Here is a 17,315-nt window from a genome sequence, read left to right on the forward strand (position 1 = left end):
GTGGGCACGCGTGCGAGGTCGCAGGCACAGGCGTGCACAGGCACACACACACCTTTCTGCAGGCAGAGGGGTTTTTACCATGTGGCCCACACATGAACATATGCATGATGCAAACAAGCGCTCGGGCAGCACACACACACGTGGGTTTCTGTGCCAAGGCACATGGGGCACACGTGTCCCATGGACGCGGCTCTGTCTGGCCCCAGCAGGAGCTGCTGGCCACATGCTCCTTTGAAATGAGCTGTCACGAGCCCTTTGGAGTTGATGATTTCCTCAATGCTTGACGTACTTGGCCACGTCGGCAGCGCCCAGCTGCGGGGACGTGGCTGTGTCCTGTCGTGCAGGTGGAAGAGCTGCCACCACTTGCTCTTGGAGGTGATGGGAAGGGCTGGACGTGAGCACAACCTGGAGCTCCCCGGTCTCCTCCAGCCCTGGCTCTGCAGTGCCTGGCACAGTCAGACCCACAGTACGCAGTGCCTTGTGCAGCCCTTTGCAGCACAGATCTCTCCTTCCTCCTCCTCCTCCTCCTCTTCGTCCTCCTTGGCTGCCTCCAGCCCGACATTCTGCCTTGCTGATGCTCCTTCTCTTGGTGACGGTACCTGCTGCTTCTCCAGCTGTGCAGGGCAGGAGATGGGGGCGATGGGCAGCACGTGGGTCGGGGCTGGGCACCCACAGTGCCAGGTCACTGCCCGGCATCCACTGTCATAGAGCAGGTGGTGCTGCCTGGTGTTTAACAGAGGGGCCGGTGATGGAGGCTGTGTGGGAGAGCACTTGCAGATGATGGGGAGGTTGGGGGTGGGCTAGGACTTCCTGCCTCAGTTTCCCCATGTGCAAAGCAGAACTGTATTGTGTTTGCCGATGTTGGAGAGAGCACTGAGAGCACTTGGTTAAGAAAGGAGCAGCAGCAGGGGCTGGGGGGGTCTGGGATAGCCGCCCAAGCATAGCTGCAGGCAAGGGCAGGACAGAGAGCCAGCAAGGGCAGGTTAGACCCAGCCTGGCACAGGGGAGAGCAGCTCAGGCAGTGGGGCCTGGTGGCCTCCCTGCACAGGGCTTGGGGACAGTGGATGTGTTCTGGGGCTGCCCTACTCTGTGTGGCTGGGCTAGTGGAGCACAGGGCCGAGCCAGCATCCTCTTCCCTCCGTGACAGCAGGACAGAGCCTGCGAGAGCGGTGGGGAGCTGCGAATGGGGCTGCGAGCCAGCCTGGAGCTGGGGTAGAGAGAATGGCTGGTCCCCGAGCCTGCAGCCCCGGCAGAGCAGGGAACACTGGGGGACACGTCCTGCCTGTTGCTGCTGGGAAAACAAGCCCAGCTGAGACAGGGTGTCCAAGTGACCCTCCTGCGGCATGGGCCGATCTGTCCCTGCTGCTCCCCACTCCAGCAGCTGGAAACATCTGGCTGCGGGAAGCTTGCTAAATCGATGCGGGGAGGAATCCAGCGCGCTCTTGCCGTTCCCACACTCCAGCCTCTCCCAGCGGCTCCAGTTTCGGCTCAGCTCTGGCATGCTGTGGCTCAGCCAGCCCTGAGACAGCCCCCAGCCCCTCGCTGCACCTGGGAAGTGGACTGCGGGGGGCCTGGTGTCACTGCCCCGGCCCAGCACAGTGGGGACACTTCAGCACTGGCAGCAGTGCAGCCCACGGGATGTGCCAGAAATGGGCAAGCAGCTCCTCGAGTCCCACTTTGGCCCTTTCCCAGGTGAGAGCTGCTGCTTTTCCTGGGGCGGCTCCAGAGGCTAGAGTGACCTGGATTGTCACCCAAATGCTGGAGGCCAGGAGAGCAAACGGTGCCGGGCATGGATGGCCGATGGCACCGCAGGTGGAGCTGGGGATGGGGTTCAGTGCCATCGCCCTGAAGCACCCTCCAGCCCTCCGAGCCCTTGGATGCTGCTTCTTACCTGGGGTGCCCTGGGGGTCCTTGCTCAGGGGTGTCTCCCAGCAGCACTGAGGGTGCGGAGGGAGGTGGCACCCACACGCCATCCCCTCCAGCCCTGCGTGGGGGACGCAGCGAGCACTCGACCTGGCCCTGCTGCTCCTCGGGACGGGGGTGGCTGTAGCGGCCCCACTGGCAGGGGTGCCTGGGGAGGAGGCAGTGCCAGGCCCGAGCGCTGGCTTCGTGCCTGGGGGAATGGCTGCGGGTGGCAATGGGGGAGGCAGTGGGGTGCTTCTAGAGGGAGCCATGCCCAGGAGGAACACGCTGCCGAGCTGGCAGGGGAGCAGGAGCCGCTGGCGGTGCCAGGGGACAACCGTGGCTCTTCCATCCTGTCCTGCTCTGTCCTGCCCCAGCCCACAGGGACCCGGCACTGCTGGGCTGTGTGTGCCGCCTTCTCCGGCTGTGGGACCTGGGCTCAGGGTGGACAGCACTCAATGAATGCGGCCAGGGTGGAGGAGCTGAGGGTACCGAGTCACAGAATCACAGAATCCCAGAATGGCAGGGGTTGGAAGGGCCCTCTGGAGCTCACCCCGTCCCACCCCCTGCGTGAGCAGGCACCCCCAGAGCAGGGGCACAGGGCCGCGTCCAGGCGGGGTGTGAATGTCTCCAGGGAAGGGACCCCACAGCCTCTCTGGGCAGCCTGTGCCCCTGCTCTGGCACCCTGAAAATAAAGAAGTATTTCCTCATATTGAGGTGGAACTTCCCATGTTCCAACTCGTGTCCGTTGCCCCTTGTCCTGTCATTGGGCACCACTGAAAAGAGCCCAGTCCCATCCTCCTGACACCCACCCTTCAGATATTTATAGGCATTGATGAGATCCCCCCTCAGCCTTCTCTTCTCCATGCTGAACAAACCCAGGTCTCTCAGCCTTTCCTCATAAGGGAGATGCTCCAGTCCCCTGACCCTGACCATCTTGGTAGCTCTCTGCTGGACTTGCTCAAGCAGTTCCCTGTCCTTCTTAAACGGAGGGGTGGGGGGTGGGGGGTGGGGGTGTGGAACTGGACACAGCACTCCAGATGTGGCCTCACCAGGGCAGAGCAGAGGGGGAGGAGAACCTCCCTCGCCCTGCTGGCCACACTCCTTTTAATGCTGCCCAAGACACCGTTGGCCTTGGCCACAAGTGCACGTTGCTGGCTCATGGTCAGCTTGTCCACCAGCACCCCCAACTCCCAGGGGCTTCTCAGCAGAGCCACTTTCCAGTAGTTCAGCCCCCAGCCTGTGCTGGTGCAGGGGGTTGTTCCTCCCCAGGGGCAGGACCTTGCACTTGCTCTTGTTGAATTCCCTGAGGTTCCCCCAGGCCCAGCTCTCCAGCCTGTCCAGGTGTTGCTGGATGGCAGCACAGCTTCTGGTGTATCAGCCACTCCTCCCAGCTTGGGATCGTCAGGGAACTTGCTGGGGTTACACTCTGTCCCTTCGTCCAGGTCATTGATGAATATGTTGAACAGGACTGGACGCAGCACAGAGCCCTGGGGAACACCACTAGTGACAGGTCTCCATCCCTGCATGGACCCATCTGGGGACACTGGTGGTAGCTTTATTGTTCTTCTCTAAGTTTTGGGTGTGCCTCCCCTCTAAAATCTTCCATTGCCCTACAGACTGCATGTGTGGCAGCAGTGGACTTGGCCTCAGGCTCCTGCCCTGCCATTTCAAGCCTGAAAATCTGTCTTTCCAGGCAGCCCATGGGCGGGACCTGGCAGTTTAGAGGTGCCCTAGATCTGCCAACACAGCCCTTTCTGCCTGCCCTGCCAGAGGGGCACAGTGTCCCCTTGTTCCCAGCCACAGAGCAGGTGGGTGCTGCCCACTAGCACCAAGGGCCCCTCGAGCCTCCTCTGTGCTCCGGCTCCATGTGTGCAGCCCCCCTGCTCCATCCCTCCATCCCTCTGCCCTTGCTGTGGCTCTGGGGCACCAGTCGGAGTCTCTGTGCTTTTGATTAACTCCCACGTTGTGCACAGGCCACAGCAAAGATTTAATAATGAGTTCATGACTTGCCTTCTGCTAAGCCTTGCTCTGGGAGCTCAACCAGGGTGATAGGAAGCATGCAGGGATGGATATCCTTATGTGATGGTGTGTTCTGGCCACGTTGGGTGCCCCGTGGGCTCACTAGCCCTCATCTACAACCGGCTTTAACCTGCTTGATTTAACCTGTCTCATCGGGGCTCTTACCACTTGTCACCACCTTCCAGGGTCATGCGTAAATCAGAGCCGCTTCACTGGTTTGAGGTGCTCCTGCCCAGGCCGGTGAGCGAACGGAGCCCGCGGATGGGGCAGCGTCACCACGGGTGCTGCCTGTGGCACCTCTGGTGGCATGGTTGGTGTGTGGTGGGGACAATGGGACATCCTTGTGTGCTGGGCGCATGGCCGTGCTGTGTGGGGAGCCTGCCGGGGTGCGTGCCGGCGGTGTCCCCCCGGTCCCTGTAGTGCTGCAGCTTACTCGGTGCCATTGCAAATCCTGAAGCGCTGGTTGCCACGTTACATTAGGAGGAGCCACGTCCAACGTCCCTGGCGCCTGCTGTCACTGCGGTTCAATGGCAAGCTGTGGCTGAATGGCTTGAAATCAGGGATCAAAGCCACAGTGGCACAGCTGTTAGCTGCTGGGGATGCACATGAGCGGGTCAGGGGCGCAGGGGCTGGAACCGTGGCCCTGAGCCCGGCAGCGCTGCCAGGGCTGTGCCAGGAGTGACACCCCCCCCGTGTGTGTGTGCACACGTGTGCACACACGTGCATGTGGGTGTCTCTGGGGTGTGTGTGCGTTTGCAGGTGTGTATGCACGCATGTGTGGATGTGCGGGTGTGTCTATGGACGTGTGCGCATGAGTGGTTGTGGCGCAGGTACATGTGTGTCCACACGTTCAGGTTGGGGGGTGCATGCCTGCATGTGTGTGCGCACCCATACTGTGGATGTGCACACCCGGAGAAGCCCCAGAGCAGCTGAGGCTCAGGGGTTTCCAGCCCTGGGCTGTGCCTGTGGGGGGGCTCGTCCCACCAGCTGCTCCAGCCCCCAGCAGAAGCAGCTGCCTCTCCCTGGGCACGAGGCAGGAGTGGGGCTTGGCTTGCACCTCTCCCTGACACCTCCTCGGCTCCTGCTGGCTGCGCACTGAGGGGTGCTGCTGCAGCGCCCGTGTCCCTCGGCCAGAGCACCCCTGGGGCCTGGGGGATGCAGGGGCAGGTGTGGGGACGTTCTCCCAGGATGGCTGCTTCTGTGTGGCCTCATGGAGCAGGGTCACAGTGCTTCGGGGTCTCCTGACTGTAGCTGGCCTCTGGTCCAGTCACCTGCGGTCACCTCTGGTCCTGTGGCCCTACTTGGTCCCCCCCACCTCATTCTTCCTGGACTAGACATCCCCCATCCCAGCTGCAGCACCATTGGGGGTGGCATTTCGTGGTGGTGCAGCTCCAGCCCGGTGCCAGCGGGTGGAACGAGAACGGGTGGGCACAGCCACAGGCAGAGGGGTGCAGGAGCTGTTCATCCCTTTAAAGCCACCACCTTGTCTCTCCGCAGACCCTGAGTCGCAGAGGAAGAGGACAGTGCAGAATGTGCTGGACCTTCGGCAGAACCTGGAGGAGACTATGTCCAGCCTGAGGGGCTCTCAGGTGTCTCACAGGTGAGGCTCTGACGCCGGACCCCCACCACCCTTTCCCCACAACCAGTGTCCTTCCTGGGGCAGTGGGGGAGGCCGGGGCGGCTGCGAAGGGGCTCCGCTCCAGGTGAGGGCCAAGGGAGGGAGCCGGCTCTGCCCTATGGCCTGGGGACCCTGCACATGGGGGCTTGGGGAGATGCTCCCAAATCTGAGGGGTGCTGTGTGCAGGGATGCAGTGGAGCCCCGTGCCTGGCAGTGCTCTGGGCCTCACACTGCTTCGTGTGCTCTGGGGCGGTGGGGATGGGTGGGGGTGGCACTGAGGGGAGCCAGTGCCCCCAGACCCGAGGGGGTTTGTTTCTGGTGGTTGGGTGTCCCCGTATGGACAAGCAGAGGTGAGGGTACCCCCTGTGTGGGCCCAGGTTTGGACCACAGGCTACATCCCCATCCGTGACTCAGTTTCTCTACTCTATGTAGAGAATCCTCAGACAGAGCTGACCAAACCCCCAGTAGCCCAGGGGCAGAGGTGGGGTACCCTGCCCAGACCGGGGCTGGCAGCACCCCAGGGTTGCAGCTGGGGCTGGGGGGACAGCGGGGCTGGGGACAGGGTGACCGCTGGGTGGTGAACCAGAGCAGGGTGCCCACCTGTGCTCAGAGGTCTCTGTCGCATGTCTGGGACTACCTGTGTGCCCCCCTCCCCCGGGTGTCTCACTTGAGACCACTGCAGGGTTACTGCTCTGCCCTGGATGTGCTCAGGGTCTGCACAGCAGCTCCAGCCTCCTGCCTGGCTCCCCATCGGGGCTGAAGGGCCTGGACACTGCCAGCAGTGGGCTGGGGGCAGTGGGTGGGGAGGGGGCATCTCCCCAGGGCACCCTTCTGGCCCCCACCCCGCTGGTGCAGCCACATTATGAAGCCTGGCATTTGCAGAGAGGCCGTGTCGGGTGTCAGTGAGTCGGGAAAGCCAAGGATGCGGTGAACATCCTTCTCCTGGTGTTTGTTGCCACCTCGCGGTCTCCCTTAGTCCTCATTTTTGTGTCGGAAGGGGCAAAAAGCAGCAGCTTCCTCCCGCCCTTCACTCATCATTACAGACCTTCCCTTTGTTGCCCCTCGATGAGCTTCGTCCAGGATGAAGCAGCCCCCTTGATTTAGCTCTTCTTAACCCAGAAGCTCATCTAGACCTTGCTCGTCCTTGCTGCACTTCCCAGATCTTTTCTGAGTGGAGGCAGCAGAGCTCTGGGGCAGTGGGATTTGCCCAGGGCTGCAGCAATATCTCCCGAGCTGGCCATTTCCTGGAATTATCCATTACAGCTCTGCCATCCCTTTGCTCAGCGTGGGAGCTGGTTCACAGCCTGGCGCTGCTCATGCCGAGTCAGGGCTGCTTTGTGTTCGCTTGGCGTTCACTTTGCGTTTGCTCTGCATTCGCTTTGCATTCATCACTGCCAAATTTCACCCGCCACCTTCGCTCCCCAGCGCTCAGCTCCTTTGCAAATCCTCCGTCAGCCCCGGTCTTAGGGAACTAGGGCAAGGATATTAAAGGTGATTAAATTAGCGTTGCTGGTGGGTTTTGACTCTTCACTATCACTCCTTTTCTTGATGAGTTACGTGTATATCGCGTGGGTGGAGGCCTCAGACAGATCCCTGCCCAGGGGTGCCTACCCCTGTCTTCTGTCCTGTAAATGGTTCTTAAATACGTGAGGATCTTCCCTCTTATTCCGTGGTAGCTGAGTGTATTTGGAAGCTTAATCTGCCATTGGTGAGGGCACTCATCCACCACCTTCTGGTGGCCTGCAGCGGCCTCAGCAGCATGCTCCCTGCATCCCTCCAGGAGCTCCATCGCGGTTGTGAGCCAGATTTTCCTTTACCAAAGCTGTGTCAGCTTCCCCAGTATGTTGTAATTACACACGTACCCACTAATTCTGCTCTCAGGAACGCTTCCTACAAATGTGTTCGATATGGATGTTAGCTGCGGTCCTCTGGATGTGGCCTGCATCACCAGTGTCCCTGTAGCCACTTCAGGCTCTCTCTTTATTCCTTCCACAAACTATTCCTCAAATTTCTCATATTCTCCTTGCTGTGTTCTTCTATCCAGTGGCTGGGGGCTCAGCCTTTGCTGTTGCCTCAGTAGGATGCAACTTTGATCCTGAAAGATGTCATCGTACTTCTGGCAGCCTTTGCACCTGGCTGCAGGGCCGCAGGAGCTTCCTCAGGGGCTTGCGTTAGTCCTGCTTGGAGACGTGGTTTGCATCTGCTCCAAGCCACCAGCAGAACATCCGTAAATAGCCTTTGTGCTGCCGACAAAACTAAACCCTTTTAGCTGCCCCTTTTAGTTCCGCTTTAAGAAACTTCCTAGTTTTTTATGTAGTTCCCTGTTTTAGATTCAGTACTGCAGCTGGGGTTTGGCTTTTGGTGCTCCTGCAGGAACGTTTAATCTGAGCTAAGGAATAGCTCACTGATAGTAATGTTTGGAGCCAAGTTGAGGGCTGTGGGTTCCCAAGTAGCTGCTCCAAGAAGTAATCATTTTTGGTGTCTAAATTTAGTCTCAGAATCACTCCCCGACATGCCGTTTGCCCAAAATACACCCTGAGGGGTGTGGGGAGAAGCTGAACTCCCCGTTCCTGATGCGCTTGTGGGCTCTGGGCTGGCTGCAGAGCAGCACGCTTGCCGGCAGCCCCATGGGGCTGGGAGCCCTGGCTCGGAGCGTCCCCTCCTGCCCAGCCATGAAGGTTCACTCTGCAGGGGATTGGTGTGGGATGCTGATGCAGGTGCCCGGTCCCTGGTTTGCCCCTCAGCATCCTTCTGCTCACAGCCTCTGCTCCCTGGTATGGCCTGCTGCCACGTCCCCTAGGATCAGTGTGCCACCACCCCAATTCTTCCTGTCCTGGGTCTGGGGTGATATTGGGGTGCAGATGTTGAAATGCTGGTGGGGGGTGGGAAATGGCTGAGGGAGAGCAGCCTGATCATGGGGGAGCACGTCTGGGCTTTCCGCTAAAGGCTTCCTATTAGTGGGGTCCAGCACAACTCGGGTCAGGCTGGGGCGTCTCCAGAGAGGTTGGGCCCCTCTCCCACAGCGTGTTTGCAGCCAGCCCTGGTGGCACCCCCAGCCCCTGCACTGAGGTGGGTGGATGGGGCTATGTGGGGTGCATCACCTCTGTGGGGTGGTTGGGGCTGTAGGGCGGCACAGAGCTCCCCATCGCACCCCACATCCCACTCCACAGTCCCTGGGGAGAAACGGGCTCCACCAGCCACCAGTGGGTGCAGGTGGTGTGGATGTCGCAGTGGGTCCTGGAGCGTGGGGCGCTGTGCTGGCATCAGGCAGGGCAGGAGGGGACTGTCCCCTGCGAGCTGAGATGGAGGGGGTCAGGACAGACAGTCTCTGTGTGCACACACTCCTGGCAGCCTCTGGCCTTGCCTGGCTGCCTCAAAATGAGCAGTTTTGTTTTCTGAGCGCTTGCAGCTCCAGTTCGGGGGAGGTGAGGCAAGGCACAGACCTCCTCTGCCTGCCATGCCCTATCCTAACTCCCCCTGCACCCTGTCCTTGCAGCTCCCTGGAGATGACCTGCTACGACAGCGATGAAGCCAACCCCCGGAGTGTCTCCAGCCTGTCCAACCGCTCCTCCCCACTGTCCTGGCGCTACGGGCAGTCGAGCCCACGCCTGCAGGCAGGGGATGCGCCGTCGGTCGGGGGGACCTGCCGCTCTGAGGGCACCCCCAGCTGGTACATGCACGGCGAGCGGGCGCACTACTCGCACACCATGCCCATGCGCAGCCCCAGCAAGCTGAGCCACATCTCCCGCCTGGAGCTGGTCGAGGCACTGGACACCGATGACGTGGAGCTGAAGTCGGGCTACATGAGCGACAGCGATCTGATGGGAAAGACGCTGACAGAGGATGACGACATCACCACGGGGTAAGTGTCTGCGCCGGGGCTCTTCTGGAGGTTTCACCACCTCCTGTTCAGCCAGTGGTGGAGGGATACCAGGCACAGCAGGGGTGGATGGAGCCACACATAGGTCACGGCCAGTCTGGCTGGGTGGATCATGCCCCCGCATCCCAGGAGATGCTTTCCCACTGGTGAGGCAGTGTAGTCCTTGCAGTGCTGGTGGAGCTGGGCCAGCTGGGGCTTCTCGGGACCGGTGAGCCCTGAGCTGGGGTGTGCTGCTCTCCTGGCATGCCAGAAGTGTCCAGTTTGATATGGACACCAGGAGTGCTGGTGGCCTGTGGTGGGACAGGCTGGGTCAGGTCTCAGCACCCCAGTGAGAAACAGGCACTGAGGTGTCATTGCCGATGGGTGGCACCGTGGTGGAGTAGGGTGTGCTGCAGAGTGGGGTCCCCTCCGCCTAGGACCCCTGTCGGCCTCCATCCCTCCACCCATGGGGCCAGGGGCAGCTTCTGCCAGGTGGGCACAATCCATCACGCCCAGGGCTTGCGTTTTCTTTCCAGATGTGTCCAGCTCCCGCTCTGCTGCTGAGGTACCCCTGGCTCTGGCAAGGGTCCAGGCTTTCAGCATGTTGGTGGTTTCCCGTTTCAGCACAAGAGAAAATAAATACCTCCAGCATTTGAGTTGTCCCAGAGCAGGAGGTATTTGGCCTCTTGACAGTGCTGCTCCGGCCCTCCTGGGGTGGCTGTAGTCACATTCGCTCGTTGCAGGATAGAGCACAGCCCATGGCTTCACACCCATCCGGGGGCCAGCGGTCCCCAGACGTGGGCCTGGAGATGCATGTTACAGCTGGAGAGGACATGCACCGAGGGGTGCCTGTGCTGGCCTCTGCCCCTGCAATGCCCCAGCTCGGGGGTGAGAGTGTCCACAGCACTGTGAGCATCAGACCCATCCTCCCCATGGGCTTGTGATGTGACCTCGGGGGGCTGCCCTGTGCTCGTGAACAGAGGTGACTTGTGCTGGCTTGGCTGGCGCCCGCCCCGGGGAACGTAACCTATCACTTGGCAGCCAGAGGTGGCACATCACCGCCTTCTGGCACCGACCACTGGACCGCGGGGTGTGATGGACAGTGGGGTGGCTTTGGGCCGCCTGGGATGGCTGGGGCCACAGTGGGTCTGGCTGTGGGGGTGAAGGGCTCCACTGCTCCCTGTCTCTCTCCTTGTCTCATCTCGGAGCTGCTCGTGCAGGCGGATAACCTTGGGGTGCCCTTGGCTGTGGAGGCAGTGCCAGGAGGGGTGAGCCGGAGCATCACTTTGTCTCCATCAGCCACTGATCAGGCAGAGTGCAGGCAGGGTCTGCTTCTCCTCCCAGGAAGGGCCAAACTTTGGGAATGGAGCCCTGTGCAGCCGAGCCTCCTGCGAGGCCCAGCAGCACCACAGTCCCCCAGTGTGGGTGAGGCTTTCAGCGCCACAGTGCTCTGGGCTGGGACCATCACGGCCAGGTGCCACAGTCCATGTTCCGGCACCAGGTCCCCTGGACGTGCCCTGAGGGAAATCCCCAGTGTCCTGCTGGTGGGTGCAGAGGCAGGCTGGGTGCTCTGTGCTGGATGCCCCTCCCCAGGGGTGGGTGCAGGAGGGCAGCTGGGGCAGCACAGGACCCTCTTATCTGCAGGGACAAGTCCTGGGGATCAGCCATGTCACTATGGCACACGGGGCCATGCAGTGACCTAGTCACAGCTCCATCTTCCGTGGCCCCACAGCAGGACTCGGATGGGGGTCCCCCGGAGTGGGCAGCATGTCAGGGCCTCAGTCCCCAGGGGATGTTCCTGGCTGGGTGCTGGGGAATGCCAGGATGCCCTGAGCAGGAGCCTGGGCGCTGGGTGCAGAGCTGGGGCAGGGGAGCAGGGGCATCCCCTCCTCCCCAGAGAAGACTGGGGTGAAGAGCTGCCTTGCGGGCCAGGACGACTCATCCAGTGTAGCCCCTCATGCAGCCTCCTCATCTGGCTCTGACCTAGAAAGCAAATACTGCCCCAGGCCCCATCTCCCTGTGCCGCTAATGCACCGGGCAGAAGCCGAGTGCTGCAGATGGGGCCATCAGCCCCCGAGCCCGGGCCGCCGGGCCAGCACCTCCCTGCACCGCGCCGGCGCACACCCAGGCTTGTAGGGCAGTAGGTCAGAGCCAGCTGAGCAGACGCAGCGGCACATTCCCCTCAGAGACATGTGGGGCCGTGGGATGGGACCCAGCATCCTCATGGTTTGCTGGGGAAGAAGCCTGGAAGGAGAGAGGGCCGAGGTAGGTGAGGCACGGCCGGGGCATGGGGACTGTCTGTGGGGGTATCAGGGTGAATTCGGCAGGGCAGTGGTTGGGGTGAGCCCAGCCAAGAAGGCAGTGGGTGTCCCGGCGCCCATCTCAGAGAGGGGAGGCGATGGTCAGGTCTGGTGGTGAGAGCAGGGATCGGCTGGGGACACCCCAGTGCCTGCAAGCGTTTCTGTATCAGCCAAACGTGCCGGCATCCTGGCTCCTTGCCCAGCCGTGCCTGCCTGCCTGCGTCTGTCGGGCCAGCACTCGCAGCTCCCCTCCATGAGTAACCTGCTTCTGGTTTTGGGGGTTGGAAAGCTCTGGCTTTGCCGTCCCTGTTTGGCAGCAAGGCCCTTCTTTTGTTCCCAGTGTCACCGTATCCTCCTCGTGCTCTGCAGCAGGGCTGCCCTTGTCTGGCGGGGACCCAGCAGAGCCTGGGCTGGGAGCAGCCCTGCCAGGATGCGCCCACACCGCTGCCAGCACCTGAAGGGCCTGGCGCAGGCAGCGAGCTCTGCTTTACACAGCAGCATTCACTGGGACGGTGCTGCTCTCCTGCCCTGTCCTGCCTGTCCCTGGGGCTTGAGCAGAGCACAGGCAGGGACAGCACCAACCCCTGGGCTGCCTCCCTGGCACTGAAAGATCTTCACTCCCTTCCTTGGCCTCCGTTGACTCAGGTTTCTACCCGGCATCGCTCAGCGTGCTGCTCGCTGTTCCCTGCCCCTGGATGGGTGCGGTGCCGCCGGTATTGCTTTCCCACCCTGGCCAGGCTGGGGATGTTGCCCGGACCCTGGAGGTCACCCCATCAAAGTCACCCCACCAGGAGGTCCACCAGTGCACAGCCACTCATTGCCGAGGGACCTCCGTGGCCGTATGGCCACAGCACAGCGCTGGGGCTGCGATGCAGCAGCGTGGGCGCCTTCGTGTGCAGACCTGTGCGTGAATCAGGCAGCAGCAGCAGAGGAGGCGGAGAGCACCCGAGCGGGGATCTTCAAGCCAGGTTTTGCCTGGTTTCGTCCTGGCTGAGTCCTGCATGTCCAAGCGGTGCCACCTCCTCCATGTGGAGCTGCCGTTTCCCTGGCAGTGTAGTGCAGCTGCACGTTCGTGTGCCTTCCCCCGTGCTGTGTGTGCTCAGGGACCAGATGTGAGCAGCTCTGGCGGGTCCTGGGTGCTGTCGCAGGAGCGGGTGAGCGTGCATCACCCCTGGGTGTTCCATGGGGCCATCTGGGATGCGGTGAGGAGTGAGTGGGGTGCTGCAAGGCTTTGCTGCGGTTGGGAGCTGGTGGGGTGTGCTGGCTTCCACCCCCCAGCCCTGCCTGCCTGGGGCCATGGGGCTTCCCCCTCCCAGCAGGACAGGATCCCAGCCTGAGGGCATGACAGGAGTGTCCCTGCTTTGCCCCGCTCTGCCATGTCTCCTGGGCTTAGAGAGCCCTGCCTGATGTCATTCTCTCTGCCACCCTCCTATTGTGAGACCCTTCATCATCCAGCCTCTTCCCCAGCTGCTCCCCCACAAACAGTGATGCGGCTGCGAGGGTGCTGGGGTGCTCTGGGTGTCCCTGGAGGGGTCCATCAGGCCACTGCGCCCAGTGCCAAGCACTCAGCAGGGTCTGAGCACCTCCCCGTCATGTGCCTCATGCCGTGGGGCAGCGCAGGGCACCGGGTGGGGGTTGAAGGGACCTTGTGTGTGGCTTTGGCTGTGCCTCAGTTTCCCTTGGTCCACCCTGCTGGCTGCAAGCAGGTTGGGGCAGGGGGTACCTGGGCCGTGGCAGGGCAGAGCCACTCTTGCTGGGGTTTGTGGGGTGCAGAGGAGGAGGAGCGCCACTCCCTGGCTCTGGTACACAAGGTGACCTATGAGGACTTGAAACCTCAGCTCAGCTGTGCACCTTGAGATGGTGCTTGTGGGATGGGCAGCTCCCCAGGTGAGGTCCCCAGGGACAAACTGGGGCAAGCTGGCTCCATCCTTGGAGCTGCTCAAATACCCCACAGTGGCAGAATCTCACGGGGATACCCAGGCTGGACGCACCCTGCCCCTCTGGCAAAGTAAAAGTGCCGTCGGGCCCGATCCTGCCATCCCCAGGCACAGGGCTGGGAGAGCAGAGAGGGAGTGAGGGGGGCTGGCTGCTGAGTCAGCACCTTCCTGCTGCGGTGGCTGTGGGAATGCTGATGATCCATGTGCGCTGCAGGGCCTTGGGCATGCAGGGATCACTCTGGGGCTGATCCCTGAGGCTGTGCGTGTCCCCTGGGGCTTTCAATGCTCAGGGGAGGTCCTCATGTGACCCCGGACTGCTGTGATTTGGGGGTGTCCTTTTGGGCCTCAGTTTTTCTTGGGAGGTAGAATTGCATCCCACCACAGTGGTGGCAGCATCTGCCCCACAGTGAGCCAGGTACTGCCCTGACTCTCTTCATGGTCATGAGATGGAGCCATGGCAGCAGCCTTTGGCATCAGGACCATGGGGCATGGCATGGCTCGGGGATCAGCACATGTCCCCAGCTCAGCAGCCCCCAGGCACCATCCCATGCCACTGCGATGGTGCTGCTGGCAGCCAGCTGCTGCAGAGCCTGTGGTCTCCTCCAGTGGGGCTGGGGGCTGTCAGCAGCATTCCCCCGGAAGGGATGCTCTGGAGCTGGCACCCGCCGCTCTCCGTCTGGCCTGGCTCTGGCTTCCTCGCAGCTACTTGAGCTCAGCGCAGCCCGGAGGCGGGAGCAGATGTTTGGCTCAGCTCCCCGAGGGCGGCAGGGGAGCGGCCGCCCTTCTCTCCTGCTCTGAGCAGGATTGGCGCTGGCTCTCTGCTCCCTCCCTCAAACGCTCCTCACTTGGCTTTGGACGGTCCAGCCTGACCCCTCGCCACCGTCCCAGCGAGCCTGTGAAGTCATTTCTCGGTGGGGACATCCCGCGGGGCATGGCCGTGGCCCTGCACGTGGCCCGGCGTGTGTGTGGGGCCCCAGCCCAGCCGCCTGGGGGGACAGCGGGGGAGCGGTTGGGGAAGTGGTGTTGGATAAATATTTGCTGCACTGTGCCGCGTGCCGGGGCTCGGTGGGGTTCCTCCCTCCAGCTGGGGATGGGGGACGGTCCCAAAAAGGGGCCCCAAAACCCCGCTGGACACGGCCACCATCGAAGTGCCCTTCCTCTGTGCTGTGTTCCAGCGCTCCTTACTTTGGGGTTTGGCTCGAGGTGCCCAGCAGTGACCCTCGGGGCGCTGCTGTGGCAGCGGCCGCACGGGGCCTATTTTGGGAAGGGGATCACAGGGTTGCAGGGCTCGGGGGTTGCAGGGCACCTGGGGTCAGTGCACACCCAGGATTTGGGAAGCTGCTGGCCTCCATGGCTTGTTGGTGGGGCTGGGCACGGACACAGAGCAGAACCGAGCCCAGGGCTGGACCTCGCACACCCACGCATCCCTGGGGAGAGCTGCTTGGGGGAGATCTGCCCCCCAAATTCGGCTGCATGCCTGCTTGCCGCCTGGGGAGCTCAAGACCTGGCTTTGCCCCTTGCCACGTGCTACCCTGTTGCCTGCAAAGCTGCCCGGCCGCTGCAGATGGAGGTGTCTGAAGCTACCGGCTCATCCAGACAACGGGAAAAATAGGAATTTCGCAAGTGGCTGAGTCACACCGCTCCCCCACCCCGGTGCTGCCCTGGGACTCTCCGACCGCTGCGCGCGGCGGCTGCAGCCCACCATGCCGCCACAGTGGCCCCAAGCGAGGCTTCGTGTGTCACCCTTCCCAAAACAGCCGGAGATCCCCGCACGGGGACACGCTTCCTCTGGGGTTTCCACCACTCAGGAGGGGTTGGAGGGGGGACCCCGCGTTGTTCCCCCCCTGCAGTGGTGCTGGTTGAGCGCAGCAGGCCCGCTGGCACGGCGGCCAGGCGTGTGCTTGGGGTCCGCAGCTGATCTCATTGCTGCAGGCAAGCAAGCGCTGGCTGACACCCCCACGGCATCGGTCTTGCTGCCTCGGGGAAATCGGACCCTGCTATTACTGCAGTCGGCAGCGCAGAGCTGGAGCGGTGGCGCAGCCTGGCCACAGGTCCCACCTCACAGGGACCACACACACTCTGGGTGCCCGTGGGGGGAGTCCTCTGCACCCCCCAGGGACCTGGGCGGTTGGGGGACCAGAGGCAGTGCTGCCCAGAGGACAGGAGACTAGACCAACTGCTGGGATGTGATGCTGATCCTCTTTTCCTGCTGGGTGAGCTCAGGCGAGTCAGACCCCCTTCCCTGCCTCAGTTTTCTGATTTGCAAGGTCTCTGCAGCCCCCTGTTCTTCTGAGTGTGGTGTCAGTGAAGGGTGCCAGATCCAGTACCCAAAATGCAAGCAGGAAGCACCTCGGGTCAGGGTAGCCCGGCTGGTGGTGGGAGCTGGTGCTATCTGGGGCAGTACCTGGGGTTTAGGGGGAGTCTGGGGAGAACTTAGAGAAATCTGGGGGGTCCTAAGTGAGTCTGCAGGGTTCTCAAGGAGTATTGGGAGTCTTGGAGCTGTTAAAGGGGCATGGGGGGTGTGCAGGGGACTGTAGGGATCCTAAGGGAATCTGAGAGGGTGTTGTGGGTGTCGTGATGCCCTGAGGCAGTTCCTGCGATGGATGTGAGGGGGGAGCAGAGCCACCCCTGCCCATGCCCGCAGGAAGTCCCCAACCCCCCAGTCTGATTTATGAAGCTAATTGGTTTTTCTGCCCCATTAAGTGGACAAGAAAGGGAGGGAGGGAAGAGCCCCGCTGTGCCTATGCTTTCCTTTCCGGTCCTGCCAGAGCAGGATGAGGCTGTGATGGGGCATGATGGAGAGGCCCCTTGGTGCCAGTGGCCCACAGGTGTGGGGTGTAGAGCCCCCAGTGCAAGCCCTATATTTCCTCCCCTGCAGCAAACACAGCAGAACAGGAGGAAGGGGCCAGGGCGGACCAGAAGGGCTCACTTTAATCTGAGGTGGACTTGGGGCAGGCGGTGTAGATTTGGCATCACCAGCCCTGCAGGGACCTGAGTGCCGGGAGCCCCAGCTGGTGCCAGTGGGTTGGTGTGGCGTGTGGGCGGGTGTCTGAGATGGGTGAAGCAGGGAGACTTCGAACCCTCCGGCTCCAAAAGCAGCTGCTACTGCAAAATGGGCTGGGGGTGCTCCTCTGTGAAGGGGGACAGTGCCAGTGGGGCATTGCGCGTGTGCAAGTGTGCCACCACGGCGGGGCTGCTGTGGCCAACAGCGATTCTCCACCATCGCCTTGCACCAGACTCAGCTCTGGTGGAGTCAAAGCTGCCTTTCCTGGTAGCTGTCATACCGGGCTGTGCTGGGCTGGCCCCCCCCGTCACCCTCAGCACCCCGAGTCCAGATTTGGGCCCAATGAAAGCCAGAGCTGCTCCGAGTGCTGCCCAAGCCAGCCATGGTGGGGCCAGGGCAGCCAGCCAGGAGGAGGGGTGGGAGGAGGCAGTGTCCGGCGTCGGGCCAGGCCGGAGGGACTGCGGGACGTGATGCTGGACGGACTGTGCTGCCGCACCCATTGGTGCACACCGGCGTGGGGCCATCACCCCACAGCGGGGCTGGCTGCTTGCGGGGGGTACCACACGGCGCCGAGGCGGTGTCACCGCTGGCCTCCCGGCCGTGAGCTCCAGCCAAGGGCCGAGACGCGCTGCAGGGACGGTGGGTGCAGGCAGGGTCTGATTGGTGGGGACGG

The 17,315-nt window shown here is 62.3% G+C and overlaps 1 protein-coding gene across 3 annotated transcripts in view; it reads left to right on the forward strand.

Annotated features, from left to right (window-relative positions):
- Positions 1–17,315, forward strand: part of NAV1 (neuron navigator 1) — an 80,128-nt gene that overhangs the window by 42,919 nt on the left and 19,894 nt on the right. For all 3 annotated transcript variants that reach the window (XM_064472333.1, XM_064472335.1, XM_064472334.1), the window contains exons 5-6: positions 5,422–5,524; positions 9,039–9,404. In XM_064472333.1, the coding sequence (XP_064328403.1) occupies positions 5,422–5,524; positions 9,039–9,404 (469 nt within the window). The remainder of the gene's footprint in view (positions 1–5,421; positions 5,525–9,038; positions 9,405–17,315) is intronic.

The sequence above is a fragment of the Phalacrocorax carbo genome, chromosome 23 (assembly GCF_963921805.1).
Source record: "Phalacrocorax carbo chromosome 23, bPhaCar2.1, whole genome shotgun sequence".
NCBI lineage: Eukaryota > Metazoa > Chordata > Aves > Suliformes > Phalacrocoracidae > Phalacrocorax > Phalacrocorax carbo.